Raw genomic sequence first — 19,911 nt, 5'->3', positions numbered from 1 at the left:
GGCTCACTGTCTTTGAAAATGGGCAAAACTCAGTTGAATATGACCTTATCATAGAATCATTAGGGTTGGAAAAGACCTCCTAGATCACCTGGTCCAACCATCCCCCTACCACCAATGTCACCCACTAAACCATGTCCCTAAGCACCACATCCAACCATTCGTTAAACACCCCCAGGGATGGTGACTCCACCACCTCCCTGGGCAACCCGTCCCAATGCCTGACTGCTCTTTCTGAGAAGAAATGTCTCCTCATTTCCAACCTAAACCTCCCCTGGCGCAACTTGAGGCCATTCCCTCTAGTCCTATTGCTAGTTATCTGTAAGAAGAGGCCAACCCCCAGCTCCCCACACCTTCCTTTCAGGTAGTTGTAGAGAGCAATGAGGTCTCTCCTGAGCCTTCTCTTCTCCAGACTAAACACCCTCAGTTCCCTCAGCCGCTCCTCACAGGACTTGTGCTCCAGGCCCTTCACCAGCCTCGTTGCCCTTCTCCGGACATGCTCCAGGGCCTCGATGTCCTTCTTGTACTGAGGGGCCCAAAACTGAACACAGTACTCGAGGTGCAGCCTCACCAGAGCAGAGTACAGGGGGACGATCACCTCCCTGGTCCTGCTGGCTGCACTATTCCTGATACAAGCCAGGATGCCGTTGGCCTTCTTGGTCACCTGGGCACACTGCCGGCTCATGTTCAGGCAAGCATTGACCAACGCCCTCAGATCCTTTTCCTCTGCACAGCTTTCCAGCCACTCTGCCCCAAGCCTGTAGTGCTGCATGGGGTGGTTGTGGCCAAAGTGCAGGACCCGGCACTTAGCCATGTTGAACCTCATCCCATTGGCCTCTGCCCATCGACCCATCCTGTCCAGGCCTCTCTGCAGGGCCTTCCTACCCTCCGGCAGATAGACACTTCCCCACAACTTGGTGTCATCTGTGAACTTACTGAGGATGCACTCAATTCCCTCATCCAAGTCATCAATAAAGATGTTAAAGAGGATGGGCCCCAACACCAACCCCTGGGGAACACCACTCGTGACCAGTCGCCAGCTCGATTTAACTCCATAAACCTTCATCTAACGTCAGAGTTGTCACTGCCTTGAGTGGGAGGGTGGACCAGAGACCTGCAGAGGTCCCTTACAAACCTAAATTACACTGCGATTTAGATTATCTATCTTCTCCTAGTTTTGCCCCTGGAATAGAAGTTTTTGGGGAGAATAAACAACAGACAACTAAAATGCAGAATTCTCATAGTAAGGGTACTAAAGCACTTAATACTTGCATAGCATTTCATTCACATATGTGATGTCACTCACTGAGCAACTGTGAATGTTAGTGTAGTATCTGGATTTTTTTTAATGGGTGAGTTTAATTAAGTGGAAGTTGTTCATAGTGTGTGACCAGTATTTAGTGGCTGGTTTCCTTTTCAATTTGCTATAGGGTAATTTGCATTGGGTTAAGCCAGCAAAATTGATGCAGAAGTAGAAACTAGGAGATGTGGCTCTTCTTATACTGTTAACAGTGTCAGAACTTGTGAAATAGTGTTTGCAATGTGCTGTAGTATCTCTTTACTGTGATAAAACCATTAAAGCTATTTTCCTTCCTTGTAAGATTGTGGGGTTTTGTTTGTTTTATAGTGTCTGTTTGCACATTCTCTACGAAAATTCTCCATGAGAGACTGGGGTATTGAACAGAAATGGATGTCCATCCTCCTTCCTCTCCTCCTTCTTTACAACGGTAGTTGTGTCCTGGAATTTTTATAAAAGCTCTTTAATAAATAAATAAAAAAAGAAAGAGAGACAAGGCTGTTTGGCCTTGAACTTGCAAGGCTTCAGAAAGCTCATTTATAAAAAGCAACCCTTTTTAAGTGTATCAAATTTAAGGGCATAATCAATAGGTAGATTTCATTATTTTCATTCCTGTGAGTGTCAACTCTATTTGTTTAAAACTGGTTGGAGTAGAAGGCTGCAACCATAATGAACCTTCCACATATCAGGCAAATACAGAAACTGCACTTATAAGCCTTACTTCTTTATTTTTCAGATATGCACGCTTTATTTAAAAATGAAAGTTGCTTTTGATCTTGTAAAGTACATCAAATTCTAGGACTTCTATCAGTACCAAAGAATATTTGCCTTTCAGTCATTCTGTGGTAATTTTTAGTTTATCACCAAGAACAGTGGCTTAGCAGAAGGTCTTATAAAACATGAAATATTCTAGAAATGTAGGCAACTATTTTAGACTAGTTTTACAGTATAGACTGTTGCTGCTGGAGGCACCATTTCCTTTGCAAATTACTTTAAGATACAGCAGACTTCAACTTCATTTACTGGTGTAATTTGTAAAATCTGTGGGTTTTTTTAATCTCTTTCCTCTGAAGATGGATTCTACTTTACATAATAAAAAGTGTGTGCTTTTTCATTTCTGTTTAACCTTTTTTTTCTTACTTTATTACAGATCCGTTTTTTCCCCTTTCTTTTCTGGTGAACAGTTGGTTTCCTGGAATGCTTGATGATCTATTCCAGTCGCTGTTTCTGTGCGCATTGTTGTTGTTCTGGCTTTGTGTCTACCATGGTATAAGAGTACAGGTAGGGGTGCAACAGTATCTACTACTCACTGAGAAGACAGTATTTGTTTGTTCAGTTCTCTCAAAAAGTGACAAATGTAAAAGCAATTTTAAGGAAGAAAAGTGACATTCTAATTTTAAAGTAAAATGTGACAAACAGAATTAAAATGATTTGAAGTGAAGTAGATTGTCATGAGACAATTGCACCTAAATGAGATAGTTGGGACAATCCACTCTAACCTATTGCAAGCCAGTCTTTGGAATTATTATACCATTATGCTTTGCTTTTCTTTGAAGGTTACTGTTGTTGTAGATGGCGGTTGGTTTTGTTGTTGTTGTTTTTAAAAACGACTATAAGATACTACATAAGAGAAATAGTAATTCTGGAGCATATTCCAGTAGTTTCAATATCAGTAAAATATGTGGGACCTTATGAATAGGATGTCCCAAATCTCCTGTATTTTGCCTTTAACACAAGCGATTATACAGTTTTTTGTATTCTGCACTTAACCATGCAGGTTAAAAGTACTGAACATGAATTTCTTAATCTACTTCTAATCTTGAATGAAACAAAGAAAATAGTTATTTTATTCTGTCAAGAATGAATCAAATCTCAAATATGAGTTCACACTTTGACTACACTATTGTTTTATTAACAGGGGGAAAGGAAGTGCTTAACTTTCTATCTGCCCAAATTATTTATTGTTGGACTATTGTGGCTTGCCTCTGTTACATTAGGAATATGGCAAACGTAAGTAATTTAGAATTTGGTGCAAAAGTAATGAACTGAAATTATTCAGGAATGAGAAGATTGTTTATAATTAATAACACCTGTTTCTTAATACTTTGTGGTATAGGAGTAGAGTTCAAATTCTTATTTTCTATTTTTCAAAATGTGACTGATTTGAAAACAATTCTTCATGGACAATCTAGAAGTACATAGTTTTAAAAATTACAGCGAAAGCTAGAGATTGCTACTTTGCCGGTAGGTTATGGCTCCCTACAACACACCCTTACAGTTAGCTTTTAGTATTTGAAACAGCAGTTCCTCTGCAGTTAACTACTGCAGTTCGACAAAACTTTCTTAACAATTCGACCTGCACAATTGCTATTGACAGAGCATAGCCAGATCCTCCTCAAAACTGACTTATTTTGCCACGTTCAGTGTTTCTCTTCTCTTTCTCTGTTTCACTCACAAGATGTTGTCAATATTCCCCACACAGAAAAAATTCTCAGTTTTGGAACCATTTTACTCTCAAGTGTTTGCCTATTATTTTATTTCTCAATATATATATAACGCCTTCTCCATGCCATTGTGTGTTGTGTACAATGAAAGCAGGGAATGCTGGTACTAATGTCCTGTCAGCAGAATTTGTATGAATTAAAGGCTTAAACAGCAATTATTTCTTAGGTATGGTTCTTATCACCAAGGGTAACATTGAAACACTGAATCCTGAAGGCTTATGGGTATTTACAAGATTATGCATTTTCTAAAAATTAGGTAGAAAAATAAATCATCTACTTTGAAAAGACTCTTAAGATCATCAAGTCCAACCATCAGCCTGACCTACTGAGTCCCATCAGTAAACCATGTTCATAAGTGCCACATCCACACATCTCTTAAATATCTCCAGGGACGGAGACTCCACCACTTCCCTGGGCAGCCCAATCCAGTGCTTTTACCTTCTCTGTGAAGAAATTATTCCTAATATAATAAAGAAATGAATCCTCCATATTCTTTGCAAATTGAGGTTTAGAAAGGAGGAGGATGTCATGTAATGTAAGCTGTCATTAGAATCAGTGGCATTGCACCAATTTATACAGCCAAGATCTTTAGTTATAAGCTTTGTATAGTAACTTTAAACGCTTTCTTTGTTAGTGTTTTTTTTTTTGACCTTGTTTTTTGTAAGGATGTAACAACCTTTTTTTTTCATTTTGAATCTTTCCTAGCGTCAATGAAGTACGTGATCCTACATACCAATACAGGGTTGACACAGGTAACTTCCAGGTAAGTCAAAAATGTTTCCTTGCTTTTAAATTGTCAAATGTAGTTAGACAAAATGAGGAGGGATTTGCTCTTCCATTGAAATCTATACTGCAATTTAGAAAATATCACATGCTGGCCAGGTGGTCTAACTTTGCCTTGTGTACTTTACATTTTTCTTCAGATCATGCATAGGCCATAGTGAGCTCCATCCCATATGAGAACAGTAATTGTCTTGCAATAACCTTGGGCGTCTGGAGACTCAACACCAGAAGTTTAGTCATGGACTCACGACTGTTGGGACTGAAAGACAATTTTTTTAAGCCTCTTATTAAGTCAGTTTTGTGTATCTTGACTCTTGCCAAAATCCTCTGTCTTAGTAAATTTCAGAATTCCCTGTTGTAGGGGAGGATACAATGTACATGGTTTCTTGTATCATTCTTGGGAAATCCGTTTTTAGATAATCCTTGAGATTCAGCTCTCAGTGAATTCAGTGAACAAAATGACCTCTTCTAGTAAACATCCTTTCTTTATGTTCCTCAAGAACCTACCTTCACATATAGCCGTCCTTTCATGAACATACTTTCCCTGAATAAATGCACCAATCCATGTTGTGCTTTGGAAAATGATTTCTATTTGTAGGATATAAAAGAAGAAAGGAGAAATAGGCCAAATCTTGTTAAATAATAAAAACTACTAATCTTTTTATAGGGAATGAAAATCTTCTTCCTTGTGGTGGCAACCACATACATTCTTTACCTTTTGTTCCTGATAGTGAGGGCATGTTCAGAACTTCGTAACATGCCTTATGTTGGTAAGTATTTTTTGGGGTTCTTCACTAAACAGGCTGTTGTCTTCTACACAAAGGTGTAAATTCTCTAATAACTTTTCTCGATCTTTTTCAGATCTCAGGTTAAAGTTCTTGACTGCATTAACCTTCATAGTGCTTGTCATTAGGTAAGGCATTTCAGAGTACATTTCTCAATACTCTAACTTTCAAAGCCCTGAAAAGAAGGTTATAAGTATGTTTTTTTGATAATAAAAATCTTCAGTGAAACTGAGAAATGTCTTTTTGATATGATAGCTATGTATAGCACTTCTTAATTTTTGAACCCTTTCTTAAGGCTCTTAAAGCTAGCTTTATGTTATTTCTACTACCACCATAATACGGTACAAGACTTAAGAGATTCACTTAGCAGAGATGTTTTCTGTACTGCTGAGTGGTCTGCAGTGCACTGTTGATCTCTTTTGGAGCTTTGTAAGCTTCACTTAGTTAAAGCAGAGGTTTAGAATTAGTTTCTTAGATTATTGTTAGTATTTGTCACCCATGCTTCAAGCAGTTCTTTCAAATTGCTGTTGACTCTTTAATTTTCTTTACTGATGAAATCTGATGTAAAATAGACCAACCGTGGTGTATTTTTCTATATGAAAGCAAAATATGTCTTACAATAAGTGACTGGCTTTTTAAAATAATTTTCTCATAGGAAAAAGGTCAGGGAGTGTAGCGAGAGGATAAGAAGTAATGGTTTTAAACTAAAAAATGGTAGATTTAGATTAGATATTTGGAAGCGATTCTTTGCTATGAGGCACTGGAACAGGTTGTCCAGAGAAGCTGAGGATGCCCCATCCCTGGAAGCGTTCAAGGCCAGGTTGGATGGGGCCCTGGGCAACCTGTTGTAGTGGGAAGTATCCCTGCCCATGGCAGGGGGATTGGAACTACACGATCTTTAAGGTCCCATCCAACCCAAACTGTTCTATGACTCTATGGTATACTGTTCTATCAAGCTACCATTTCAATTTTGAAGTTTAAAGGCACAGTATATATGCTGTCACTTTTTTTTCTTCCCACAGCATTGTTATACTCTATCTGCGCTTTGGAGCACAAGTTCTACAGGACAACTTTGTTGCTGAGCTATCAACTCATTATCAGAATTATATCCTTTTGTTGTGATGCTGCTCAACTAGGAATGTTAATCAGGTTTTATTTAGAAGGTACTTAAAGATGATGTACCTAAGGACTGAGTCCTTTGACTTCTAGGTGGGCTTTTGATACTCAATCAATTTTGATCAAGGTTTCTTGTCATCATTTTCTAATGGCTATTTGTAAAGATTATGAGCTGAGTTTCAGTTTAATTTGTTTCCACCAAATAAACCACAGCTGCGTTTGATACTCTTCAAAAGGAATGAAGACCCATATATGCATGCATTCAAGTCATTTTTAACAATTTATAGTGAAAAAATTGACTATTTTCTGCTTGAATTCAACTTATCAGTTGGTAAGGGGTATACCAAAATACCTGAGAAATTAACAGTTTAGAAGTCACCAGAAATGTGTTTGTGTATTGGTGCAGTCTACGTGTGGAAGAGGTCATATCAGAGAATTTAAGTGTCTCCAGAGAGACTATTTCTGATATCTGTTGGCAATAGAATTACAGAGTACATTTGTGGATCCTAACCGTAAGATCCTAGTTCATTGTACTTTCTGAAATTGTCTACGTCACTGCAACTGATCCTGTTACTGATAAGCTTTAGATATGTGTTAGGAGCTAGTAGAGATCAGTAAGCAAAGCCTCTATTATATTCCCAAAGTGAAGGCAAGAACCCATCTTGAGTTCTGTGTGTACATAGTCCTTCTCCTTCCTTCTCAACTGATATGCCCACAAGAACTCCATTTTCAAGATGATAATAATAAAACAGAACCTCTCACCCAATCACTCCCTTAACTCAGCTTTCTTTTAGCAGTGAAGGTAGAACTATTCAATTATACCATGCATTCCACTAAAGAGTAGGCCTTACCTCTGCAAATTTTACTTGGGTTAAAACGAAAGATTTACCTTCAGTTAGAGCTATACCTAGAAATAGCTTGAGTACACTAGTTGTCATTAAATTAAAATAAAATGCAGTTGTGTTTAGTCATTCATACTCTCAAACTTTAGTATGATAAACATCCTTTCCGTTGAAGCGACTTACACATGTTTTGGATCTTGTTTCCAAAGTTAATGTGTATGGAGTTATATTGAGCAGAATCCTTGACACTTACTACCAGCAGAATTCTTATCATTTTATGGTTTACTGAACTTCTATCTCTACACGTTAGCCTTCGTGTATTCCCCCTCAAAGAATGCACTGTATGGTGAGTGTAAGCAACTGTTTGTTAAACTTACATGACAAGATCTGGCATATTAGTTCATACCGTGTGATATCCTTATATTTTTCTTGCCTCATTACCATTTCAATTTGCTTTGGGTTGACATAAACAGAGGCTGCACTGCTCCTGGGCGATTTAGTATTGGAAATATGAAGGAATGCTAAAATGTATGCAACTAATTAGCTAGCCTTGAATTCTTGTGCTCTTCTCTGATGAAGTTTATAGTCAATATGTTTGCATATAATGCTCTAACTTGTAACTGACTTGCAGACAGCCTTTAAGGAGCAAGAATACGTCACTCATACTTTGTTCTAACGATAAAGTTAATATATTGATATGCTGACAAACTTGACTGAAATACGAAAAACAGGGTGATGGAAAAATAGGACTTCAGCTGATCTCTAATGTGGGGGGAACTAGGAGGAACATGCTGTGGAGGGGTACACAGCCCTCTTTTTTTTGCTTCCCTAAGTAGAGGATGTAATCTGATTCACATGATGATTATGGAGCATTATTCCTCTCTAACAGATAAAGATTCTGTAAAATAAATATTCATACAGAGTGCATTCTCTGCTTTAAGTAAGCACTGAGTTTAAAATATACTGGGAAGTATGATGAGGAGTAGCATTGTGGAGCTGGTGCTTTCTCTAAACTTCTTAGAGTTGAGATGAATCGAACTGTTACATAAAGATGCTCTTTTTCTGTTAAAAAAAGACAAGACAAACGGTTGGGTGAGGATAAAGGGTTGCAAGAAGCATTAGCCTACAGATGTTATGAAGTAAAAACCTTCCAGGAAAAAGATGGTTTTGACAAATTGATGGATTGAATTTTACTTGCGTATTATTACAAACAGCAGCTCAGGAGGAACAGATTATACAAGAAATTGTGGTCTTGAAACAGGGCACAGGGATTTGTCATAAATAGATAATGAAAAGTATGTGCTTCCTTTTATCTCACAATAAGTCCTTCCTTCATCTATTGCAAGGATGAAAAACAACTGGCTAGTCATTGACTTACATACAGAGGATTACAACTTTGGTCTACTGTCTTTATAACAAGTTCATGAAGACTATGATTTTTAAATAAGTACGAACTTCTGAATAATCAGAACAATGAAGCATGACTTAATTATATGCAAGTTGAAATGATATGACATGAAACGGCACAACAGAGGAAATCCGCTTATGCAACATGGAGAATTATCTATCTAAAAATACAAAGCGAGAGTTATTTCATTTCCTTAAATCTTAAGAACATCACGATGTTGTGGGCTGAATGGTGAAGAATTTACAGGAAAGAATTCCGTGATATTTTTGTTGCATTGTAGTCATGACTGCCTTTGAAGCTGTTGAGTCTGTTGCTTCAGTGTTAGAAGTGCAGCCATGTTTCTACATTTAATGCGTTAAATTAACCCTTATTTGTATTTTCCAGAATCACAGTTGAAAGACAATCCTGCTTTTTCTATGCTGAACGATTCAGATGATGATGTGATTTATGGGTAAGATTATAGAATACCTATAGAGAGGATTTTTTTTGCGTGTTATTTTTGTAATGTTCTTTTCCATATTTGTTAAATAATTGAAGGCTTCATAGGTTGTTAGTGAAAGTAAGCCGCCTAAAGAACAGAAACAGCCTTATCATCCTGAAACAGAAATGCAATGAGAATGTGTGTTATTTTGGTTTTTCTTTGGTTTCTCAAAGGGATTGCCATGGCACTGATACAAACGGGTAAGTATGAGGATGCTGGTAGGTCACGGAGTGAAGGCAGCAAGAGATGTGAATGGGAAGGAATCCCTTTCAAGTTGGGAAAGATCGCAGGAGTCAGGTGGAGTTAGCAAAGGGTCAGCTCATACAGAAATGCTGCAGAGAAGGATAAAGGCTCGCTCTTCTTAACTGTCCATCACTCTCTGAAATAAAAATAACCAAGTCTAGCAAAACTTCCTGGACATGTGTGAGTTTATGTAATACAAAAACTATAGTATCACTTAAAAACCCATCCAGGTCATGTCTGCCTTTGCTAGACACCAAACAAATTCATTATCTGCCCTTGATGTTTTCACCTTTTACCAAGGACACTGAAGTGGCTCAACAGTGAAGATGGGTTAATACTGCAGAAAGCTGGAGAGAGGCTGTCAGGGACTGTAGCGATAGGACAAGGAGTAAAATGAGAAAAGGCCACATTTAGAGTAGATATAAGGAAGAAATTAATTACTCAGAGGGTGGTGAGGCCCTCGCACAGGTTGCCCAGAGAAGCTGTGGATGCCCCATCCCTGGAAGGGTTTCAGGCCAGGCTGGATGGGGCTTTGGGCAACCTGGTCTGGTGGGAGGTGTCCCTGCCCATGGCGGGGGGGGGTTGGAGCTAGGTGGTCCTTAAGGTCCCTTCCAACCCAAAGCATTCTGTGATTCTAACTTGAACAAGCTTGTGCTAGAGCAACTAGCATTGTCTGAGATGGCTCGCCTTTGTTTAGTTAGATGGTGGTAGTACCAGTCTGCTTCTGCACTCTAATCCTTGTCAGTAGTGACTTGTAGCTGCTGGGATAAATTTTATTATATACCAGTCTCTGGAGAGAAGTCATATATATTTTTCATATACCCAACAAGGAAGCAAAACAAATACAAACTTTTTACTCACGTAACAATTTGATGCTTCAGTGCATTTTAGAACTTCCCTGGTTAGTTTAGAATTAATAAAACTTCAGAACATGGTGATCAGTTAAAAAAAAATAAATCTGTTTCACAGGAGTGACTATGAAGAAATGCCACTTCAGAATGGCCAAGCTATTAGAGCCAAATATAAAGAGGAGTCGGACAGTGATTGATTGATTTTGATGTAGAAAGACTTGTTCAGCTGGAATTAAAGCAATTATGAAGTTTTCCTAGAAGGACCACTTCCTTGGTTTTCTTACAGTCTGCTGTTACCTGAACACCGAATCCCAGGAAGGACATCTTGTTTCTGTTTCTGTTTACAAAGTTAAAACTGAAAAAAAAAAAAAAAAAAAAAAAGAATGCTTGAAAAGGTTGTGTTGGAAACTTAAGAAACCAAAATTTACACACATCTTATAAAATGTCTGATGGCAGGATGTCTATGGACTAAAATCTTTGAGTCTAATTCAATTTCGAGGTGTCATTGATTATATACTGATTTTAAAATTGCTTCTTTGCTGCTTGGTGTTTTTTTTTTTCCCCGTTGGGATTATGTAGAACATAATGTCTTTAATCTCTTGCATTTTGCTAGCTCCTTTGTATATTGTCCTCTGCTGTATGAAGTGCCTCTTTTCCCTTTCAATTTTGTACATTAGTCATTGTCAGTTGAACTGGAGGCAGGGAACGATGTGCTTTAGGTTTCTCTCTGTTCCCCCCCCCCTTTTTTTTTAAGAAATGCAGGAAAACACAAGCTTTCCATTCCTTCTAAGAGGTGGTGTAGTCTTAAAACCATTCTTTTAACTCATTTAACGGGATTTACTAGGTATGTTCTAAGTGTGAGATACGTGCAAGTAGTCAAGTTCTAGTGAGCCAAAATAGTCTGTGGTCCAAAATTATTTGTATAACATAGGTTTCATAACATGCTTTATCACCACAGCAAAACTGTTTTGTTAGTTCTGTTTTGTTTTCAAACAGCCCTCTCAAATGAAAATATTTGGGCAGCAAATCTCAGAAGGAAGCCAGTACTTTTTTTTCTTTTTGTGATTGTGTGCTGGAGGAGATTGTTACACTTACAAGAATATGGTACAGAGTTTCATAGAGAAGTACAATTTCATATTTCCAAACATTTCATTTTTAGAGGCTTTTTCTACATCAAAATTGTTCATGAAGTTGTATTAATAGGCAGTTATCTGCTTGGCTGCTCATGTATTGAACTTGTGTAACAGCTTCTGAGCATGTTCTGTGCATAGACTTCTCTCTCATACCACAGTTGCCACCTCTACTGCTTGAAATTTTTACAAGTACATTTTACAATCTGTATTCCAGTCTGTGCTGGAACAATTATATGGGAATTCATTATTCCTAGTACAATGCTGCTGCTTCTCAGCTTAAAAGCTGTTTTTATCCTCCCACACTACTGTTCGGCGCTGTATTTAAGTGGATGCTATTTGTTTCTAACTACTTCTATGTTCTCAAGTACTTGACCTGTCTGAAAGTCTTTCTTTTTTCCTTTTTTAATGGATTCATAACTTCAACTTACTCTTGTAGAATCTCTCTGCCCTGCTGCTGTAGAAGACAGTAAAAAGTACTGTTAATATGTTAGGTAGAAAATGATGCTGGCTTACACTAGTAAATCATGCTTATGATTGAACTAGTTTAAGCAGAATGGTGCAATGAAGGCCTGCTAGACTTGCTGAATTATATTGGGGGGGGAAGAGTAGATGTGTTCTGCTTTTGTGCAACAATTTTAGGCCATAGCAGCTGCAATAACCTCCTTGTAGCTGTTCAGGAGCATTAAAGAGAGACCTCACAGGGAGCAATTTGCTTACAGAAGACCAAAGGAACTGCTTCATATGGTTGCATCCTTGCTGTTGTAAGAATAGTTCAGATTAAATCAGTGATCTGTTAAAGACAAGTGTGGTAAGATTGCGTATGTGTGTGTAATGCAGACCTCTGAATTCTTTGAGGATATTTGGAATTTAAAACTTACTGTAACAGAGATAATGTATTTGTTAGAAGCCAAAGTACCATTATACAATAATGCTAAAACAAAGAAAATGCTGGGGGGGGGGGGGTAAATGTCTTAATTAATTGGCATCAGTTTAGAATATATAGGAAAACCATTACAGAGGTATGCAAGTTTGTGGGGGTTTTGTCAGTGAACTGTACTAAGCTGTACCTTCAGCATTTATTTTCAGATATTTTTTTTAACAAGTATAGGGGATGATCTTTTATCCTACAAGAGGAGAGACCGTTCGCATTTTATTATTCCCTAGATGATTTTCTTGGTGTGTATGGTTGTTTGAATTTGCAGTCAGACTCTGCAGCCAGCTAGACACTGTTTGTGTATCCCAAGCCCCTTTGACTTCCATTGAAGCGAGTACAGGAATTAGGTCTTCAAAAATTCAGATTTACGTGATCCTTACGTATTCAAATCTCTCTCATTAATTCTCTTCTGTGCTGTTTTGAATTGATAAAATACTTGATTTGACAAATGTGCAAAGTATACTGCTTCTTATGACGGTTGGAGTTGGTTGTTACAGCTGACCCTGAAATAGTGTCATGCTTTGTGAATTCATTAACTAAAAGCATTTCTAATCTAACTGTGAAATAATGATTTTTCAAAGCTGTTTTCAGCCAATTTTACTTGCCATTTTGTCTACCTTCACTTTTCTACATGACTGTATTCAAAATGAAAATAGGAGAGCTGAGATAGGGAAATGTGCACTTCAAATAAGTATCTCACCAAAAATAACTTCCTTTCTAATTTTTTTAGAGATTATATTTAAGCAATATTTGCCATACAAAATAGGTTTGTATTTTAGATGTGCTAGAGTGTAATGGTAAGGTTGGTTGAAGAACTGTCATATCAAATTCAGTGCATAGTCAAAAAGCAAAAGCAGTGAAGCAGGTAGTTCGGCTAGCAAGAAATTTTGATTTTACTCCCCTTATCTGTAAACAATTGGAAAGCAGAGACAGTATTTGAGGAATATTACAGAATGGATTACCAACAGCTTCAGAGTAGGTGGCATAAATTCACTGCTGAGTAATATGTTGTAACCTAAGGGTAAAACAGAAGAGATCTGGATAAGAAACTAATCTGGCTTTCCTTTAGCTACACTTAAAAGGAATTCAGTATCTCCAGCCCTCCCGGAGCTGTGTAAAATGAGAAAAGTGTACAAAAGGCCTCGCAGTATATAGCGTTACTGCTCTACAGGAGATGCTTTCTATTAAATAACTGTAAGACTTCCATGTACATTGTGATCAAGATGGACTTTTAAGAAATCGATTATAATTGAGGATGAACCCGTTAATGGCAACGGTTTTCTGTAGTGTTTGCTTTAAAAATACAGTTGGAATTCCTAGGGCTGGCAAAGAATAGGAAGGAAGCATATGGCTCAGTGCAGTAAGGAAGAGCTAGTCCACCAGACCTGCGAACTAATACGGGGGGAAAATGGAAAGGTGTTTCCAGCTAGAAAAGGTTTTGATCGGTTATCTCTGAGCCAAAACACAACCTTGAATCCATAACCACCTAGTTTTTGCCCACTTTTTTGCTTGTGCCAGTAATAACCATTGCATTACTGTAAAAATTTTAGAGGTTTGTAAATATGTAAAATTAAGATAAAATATGGAATTTTTGTGTACCAAAATGGTATAAAATGTGTAAGATTAATGCTCTGTTTAATGAGAAGCTGTAAATTAAATGCTGCTTTGAAAAAGTGTGCATGGGGACGTGTTAAATATTCTGTCTAGAAATTGTGTTAATGACAGCAAATAGTCCATTATGTTGGAAAACTTCATCCTAGTATGGAATATGAAGCAAAACTAGTATTTCAAGCAAGTTGAGTACTGAGTTTCTTGGAAGACTTCATGTGTATAAGCATTGTTAAATACTCAGAATAAAGTTTTATATCTTTATATCGTATCTTGGTTTTATTTCCCTTCTCGTGTATGACTAAAACTTAAACACATTTTTACTTTGAGTAGTTTCTTATTCAAGTAACCCAGTTTGAACATATATAAGGATTGAATCTAGGAGGCCGTGTCAGCACAGAGGCACCAGAGAATTGGGGCAGGGGGGAGTGTTTGTTTTTTATTGCCTGGGCTTGAAGGTGGAAGGCTGCTTGCTACTATTCCTGAGAAACATGCTAGCCAGCTTAGGAAGGGGAAGTGGAACTCTTAAAAACTCCAGAAGGGTTACGTTTAAACAAGTCACACCAATGGTTATGAATTTCAATAATTTAATGCTAACCAAGAGTACAAAGTGTGAAAGTCAGTGTCTTATTTATATTGGTCTTAAAAAAAGAAATCTAGAGAAAGTGTTTACACTGCAGCAGATTTCAGAATTAGCACCTTAAAGAGAAGTTCTTGAAGTGTTAAGACAGCATGGCGCCACTGGTACAATACCAAGTACAAACATAAACCATGTAACAGCATGTTTTCACATTTGAAAAAAGTTACATAAAAAGTATATTAAAACCAGAAGTTGTTCAGTGCATTCACAGTTTGAGCTGAGATGGAATCAAGTGCTTGCTGGAGTAGAAAAGAGTTGAAGGATGACTGATTCCAAGGCAATTATATTGCAAGTCCAAAGGCACTGACAATACAGTACATGGTCTTATTCTCCCATCTCACAGTACAAGTTCCTACAAAGACAAAAAAAGAGTTTCAGAGACGGGAGAAAGAGCGATTAATATGAAAATGTATGCTCTTGTATACATATTTGTTTACTTTAAGAATCTTAAGAATGTAGCTTGCACAACAGCTAAGCACTTCATGTATTAGAAGAGTTAGCATCATAGCCACATGGAAAAAATGCCAAACTGTACGCTACTCCTCCAGAACAATAGCAGTCAGAAAACTGACACGGCCTAGTCTCAAGGGGACTAGCGTTAACGTTGTAAGTTGAAGCATCCAACAGTTTCACTCCTTACCATCACTGGAGTTGTCCCAGAAGCAAGAGCTCGCTGTATGTAGCCCAGCACCATTCTTTTGCATAATCACACAGGTCACTGTTTGTCAGTAGAGAAGCTTTTATTAGTTTACCGCTTTCATCAATTACCATTTAGCTACATTTATGCTTAGCACAGTACGTACATACACAAACGTACATGCTTATGAGTAGCTAATAGCCACGGTTCTTGCTAAGCTTTTTTGTTGTTGTTAAGTTCTTATCAGTCCACTTTACCCGCTTAAACAGAAAACAAAGTTGAGCTCACCAATATACTTGAAGGGTTTCCCCAGCTTTGTGAGCTGGCTTAGAGTTTGTTCCACCACACTTGTTGTCCACTGGTTCACTTTGCTGTGCTGGTAGGCATTGCCACCGATCGCACTTTCTATGGCCTGTTGGTGACAAACACACAAAATAAGCCCCCTTGTTGTCACTCTCCGAGGATCCCATTTATCTATCTGAACATGATACACTGAGGATGAGACACCGTACTCGTAGAAAATATCCTAAATACTCTTTGTCCATACTGATTGCTGGAACTGTTTTCAAATGTTACAGAACTTGCAATTCAGAGTTTGAGCCAGGCACAGAAGGTACAACAATATATTCCTTCCTCTTTTCACTGTTATATCTTGATTTTTCCTTTCTAATTCCTATTCCAACGTCCTGGAGCCAGACTTACGAAAAGGCCCTTGCATTTAAACAGCCCTGAAGAGACTGAAAAAAACGCACAGAACAACGGCCTATCCACCTATATTCTTTAGAAATGAACTTCAGATTTTTCAGCAACGTCATTTTTGGAAAACAAATCAAAACAAGAGACCCATGTAATTGCTGGTTACTAACAGAACAGAAGCCTTTAGCCAAGCAGTCCATTTTACTAATGAGGATTCCCCTTTAAGGCACAAAAGTACATTAAGCTTGCAGATTTTTTCATTGATACATTTTTTCTTCCAGAAATTATTTTTAAAATAACCACAAAGTTGTTTCAGATTCAGAAGGGACAGGAACAGGTATTAGAGCACGCCTAGCCAATTTACAGGAAGTCTGACCTAAACAGTTGTTTTGCAACACGTAAAAGGTGCTTGTCTGCTCTATGAGAGGAACTCTAGATGCAAAACCCAAACCTCTCTGGAAAATTTACAGACAGGAAATTCAGGTTTCTTAGCAACAAGAAGAGTTGTTTCAAACAAACAACTCATTTTGGAGGAAAAGCATCTCAGAAGACCACAGTAACGTGCATATGCAGACAGTTCGTACAGAACACAGATTTTATGCCTCAGTAGCATGCAATCTGTACAGGTTTTAGCATACAACAGCTGCCTAGGAGTAGGCATACACTGCAGAGAGGAGCATAGGAAATTATTTTAATCATCTTTTGGGTTTGTAATACATATCACAACCACAGCTAGGTATTATTTCTACTTAAAGCGTCCACAGTGGTTAAATTAACCAATGATTACCTACACTACCATAATAACCTATCTTGAACTAATCACATACCAGTCACTAGATTTTGTTGACTTCTTTTTAGCACAGAGCACACAACATAGCATGCTTTCACACCAAAGTGAAAATGTTAGTTTACCTCTTTAATGATGTTACTGACTTCATCAACGACAAAGGAAGTCTACAAAGAAGCAAAATTGTAAATTATCAGTGAATGCATTCTTCCATTTACACAGTTCAAGCTTTGTAAAGAAAACAGACTTAAAGCTTAATTAATGCTTGATAGGTTTATTGCAAGTCATATGATGCCTACTCTTCCTTTTGTGCTCATAACTTAACCATACTTACCTGAATCCAGTCAAGTGAACATTCTTAACAAAATAATGGAAAGTAAGAGAAGAAGTAACATCGGCTGGACTTCTAAGTCAAAGTTTTCAAATTTTAACTGGAGAGTATTTTAAAGTAATACGTAAAGCACTTCCATACACGTATAAACCCATCTTACAATAACCATTAATGTCTATGGTTCACTGAACGGGCTGCAGAGATAACCTCAGTGCACAGACACGGCTCACAGTTAGATGAAACCCACATCTTCTGGGCACTGATGTGGACAAAGCATCAATTCACAGCTCAAGGAAAAGCTGTCACTACAATTTCAGCTGGGATACAAAGAAAATTGCTTCTTGAAAAGAGGGGGAAATCTAGCTTCTGCATTTCCTACCACCTTCAGCATTCTCACAGGCTCCAGGCAGTAGAGATGAAGCAAAGGGAAGTTGGACAGGGAAGGCCCCAGCATTTTACTGACCTTAAAACTACCACCTGTTTTTCCGTGTGGTTAGGATACCTTTCTGTCCTAGTCCCTCAGCTGCTACCATGCCCCGCGTTGGCTCTTGCGTGCTGGCAGCAGCACAACCAGGCAGCCAGCCTCCTGCCCTGGTCACAACAGCACGGGGGAGCAGTGACACTGGGCACGGTGATGCTCTGTCACAAAGCCCCACTGGGCGCTCACGCATGCCCAGGCTTTTACTTCTGACTTCTCTTTTTTGACTAAGCTCTCGCTTGAAGGTCTCGCAGCTTCTCTAGCTGGCAATCATGAATAAAAGCACAATTAGGGTGTTCAGGGGTGCCACAACTAAACCCACTCAGACGTTGGTCAGACGGTGAACTGTCTAGCCAGCTTCAAAGATGTGCGACTTCAGAAAGATGCAAGCAGTTGAGTGTTCTCCATGACAAAAGCAGCAACATGCCAAGGGAGAAGGGCAGGCAACGCCTTTTTAATAACTGTTCAGAGGCACTAACCTGCTAGCACACCTCAACATTTCTAAAAGCTTTCATATACTGCGTAGCAAACTTGCTTTTATTCTCAGCTTCTTGACTTCGATTTAATAACTTGTATTCATTTTCACACTACTTAATTTTACAGGTGCTTACATGTTAAGGTGCACCACTGTATTTATCCAAATAAGAGCTAGAATTATCATGGTGTTCTTTCCCACAGAGCAGAAACTGAGAACATATATGCCAGACACACCGGCAGACATGCAGCATGCTGCCAGGCCAGATGACAAACTGTATGTTTTTTCTCCACAAAGTCTAGAGCTTTGCTCAGAAATGCCTGGGTAAGCACAAACAAAATTCACCAAACTAAACTGAATTAAATTCAGACCGCATTCCCAAAGGTATTTAGTTCTGTTTTTTGATTAAAAAAAGTGGGAAAGGGAGAGTCATAGATAAACTCCAGAACTTGGTTCAGGGGGTTCTGTTACTTCTCAAAACCTCCCCCTTGTTTAGGATGAAAACATATGTGCGTTTAAATACGTGAGACTGAACATTGAGTCCTGATACCTAGCATTATGATTTGTGTGTTGTAAATAAGGTGCCAAATAATACAAGTGTTCCACCTTTTAATATGACAATACAAACATTTTTTTCTTTAAAAAATAAAGGGGAAAAACACAGAAGCTTTGTGATTTCTGAGCCACCCCTCCAGGACAAGGAAAGCGGACTCAACGTTTCCAACACCTTGTTTGAAAAGGGTGTTCCCAGGCAACAAACGTGAACTGCAAAGCCATTTTTTTCAGTAATCCTGAAGACGTCTCTAAAGACGGCTATAAGAGTGATGTTTGAATTGTTAATTATCACCTATTAATGCAGCTGCACGACACAGGCCAGGCCCATCGGTCAGGTTAAGGATTTAGCACAGCCTGACCTGACACACCTCCATCTCCAAGGCTGCTTTGCTATCACCCGCCGCAGCCGGAGAACAATGCAGCGAGAAAAAGGGGCCCTCTGCGGGAGCAACACCCCCCGGGCAGCCACCGGCACGAAACGGACCCCGCTTTGTCTCAGCCTGCGCCACCTCTACCGGCGCGTTCAGCAGCAGCCCAGGCGCTTCAGACCCCTCCTTCCCCACCGGCACCCTGCTCGGGCCGCACACCGGGGCAGGGCAGGGGCATGGCGGAGCCCCCTGCCCGCCCGCCCCGGGGCCGTTACCTCGTCCCCCGCCTGGAACTCGTCCATCGCCCCGCCGCCGCCGCCCGGCCGCCGAGACGCCTGCGCGCTCCGCTCCCCGCCTCCCGGGCCGCGCCCAAGATGGCGCCGTCCCCATAGCGACAGCCCGGTGGCGGTGGCGGGGGGCGCCGCCGTGGTGCCGCCCGGCGGGCCGAGGCGACCAGCACCGCCCTGGTTTTCGTGTAGCTGGTTTACCGGTTGCGTCCCGGGCGCTGCTGGGGAGGTGGGAGAGAGGTCCCCCGTGGTTTTGAAAACAAACCTTGAAAGGAAGGGCTGAGGTCATCACGTGCGTTCACAAACTGGAATTTAAAAAAATAAAACAGGGAAAGACATAAAGAATCTGTGTGTTCTTACAGTTCCAAGCCAATCTCTATCTCTCTTTCTCCCTCTTTTTTTTTTTTTTTTAAACATCCCGAATCAGAATTTGGACAATGGAATTAAAGAGTACCCTTTTTACAGTTTATGGATTTGTGAGTGTGCAATTTTTACACGTAACCCAGATTACCACTGATACGAATTTCTGGGAGGCTGTGTACATGGTGCTGTTGAGGTTCAGAATGGCCCAGATGAAGTGGAGAAATGCTCTGAAGAAAGCAGAAAATAACTTAATGGGTGCACGCACAAAGGCCTACGCCGAGGCAGGAATAATCAGCCCTGTGAATGGGACAG

General features: G+C 39.3%; 2 protein-coding genes across 4 annotated transcripts in view; one reads left to right on the top strand and one right to left on the bottom strand.

Annotated features, from left to right (window-relative positions):
- Window positions 1-14,243, top strand: part of TMEM181 (transmembrane protein 181) — a 34,823-nt gene extending 20,580 nt beyond the window's left edge. For both annotated transcript variants that reach the window (XM_040552000.1, XM_040552001.1), the window contains exons 8-17: window positions 1,625-1,724; window positions 2,445-2,575; window positions 3,213-3,304; window positions 4,504-4,561; window positions 5,249-5,351; window positions 5,443-5,494; window positions 6,389-6,471; window positions 7,581-7,670; window positions 9,117-9,183; window positions 10,426-14,243. In XM_040552000.1, coding sequence (XP_040407934.1) covers window positions 1,625-1,724; window positions 2,445-2,575; window positions 3,213-3,304; window positions 4,504-4,561; window positions 5,249-5,351; window positions 5,443-5,494; window positions 6,389-6,471; window positions 7,581-7,670; window positions 9,117-9,183; window positions 10,426-10,504 — 855 coding nt within the window. In that variant the 3' untranslated portion in view covers window positions 10,505-14,243. The remainder of the gene's footprint in view (window positions 1-1,624; window positions 1,725-2,444; window positions 2,576-3,212; window positions 3,305-4,503; window positions 4,562-5,248; window positions 5,352-5,442; window positions 5,495-6,388; window positions 6,472-7,580; window positions 7,671-9,116; window positions 9,184-10,425) is intronic.
- A 312-nt stretch (window positions 14,244-14,555) lies between these two features.
- Window positions 14,556-19,540, bottom strand: DYNLT1 (dynein light chain Tctex-type 1). 2 transcript variants are annotated; one of them, XM_040552003.1, is made up of 5 exons: window positions 19,502-19,540; window positions 16,868-16,909; window positions 15,548-15,671; window positions 15,263-15,340; window positions 14,556-14,974 (listed from the first exon to the last, which is right to left on the bottom strand). In XM_040552003.1, exons 1-5 carry the CDS (start codon window positions 19,523-19,525, stop codon window positions 14,904-14,906), a joined length of 339 nt encoding a protein of 112 aa, XP_040407937.1. In that variant the 5' UTR covers window positions 19,526-19,540; the 3' UTR covers window positions 14,556-14,903. The 2 variants fall into 2 exon arrangements, with proteins under 2 accessions (XP_040407937.1, XP_040407936.1); XM_040552002.1 differs by lacking the exon at window positions 19,502-19,540 and adding an exon at window positions 19,225-19,358.
- Window positions 19,541-19,911: the final 371 nt, after the last annotated feature.

Source organism: Cygnus olor, chromosome 3 (genome assembly GCF_009769625.2).
Source record: "Cygnus olor isolate bCygOlo1 chromosome 3, bCygOlo1.pri.v2, whole genome shotgun sequence".
Lineage (NCBI taxonomy): Eukaryota > Metazoa > Chordata > Aves > Anseriformes > Anatidae > Cygnus > Cygnus olor.
This window is presented reverse-complemented; position numbering and strand designations above follow the sequence as displayed.

Bases quoted from the DNA above. Each gene is read 5' to 3' on its own strand.
- DYNLT1 (XM_040552002.1), bottom strand. From the start codon at position 19,251: ATGGACGAGTTCCAGGCGGGGGACGAG. The intron at 16,910-19,224 runs GTAACGGCCCCG...GCTTCTTTGTAG, and splicing joins AGTTCCAGGCGGGGGACGAG to ACTTCCTTTGTCGTTGATGA. The intron at 15,341-15,547 runs GTGAGCTCAACT...ACTGACAAACAG, and splicing joins GAAACCCTTCAAGTATATTG to TGACCTGTGTGATTATGCAA.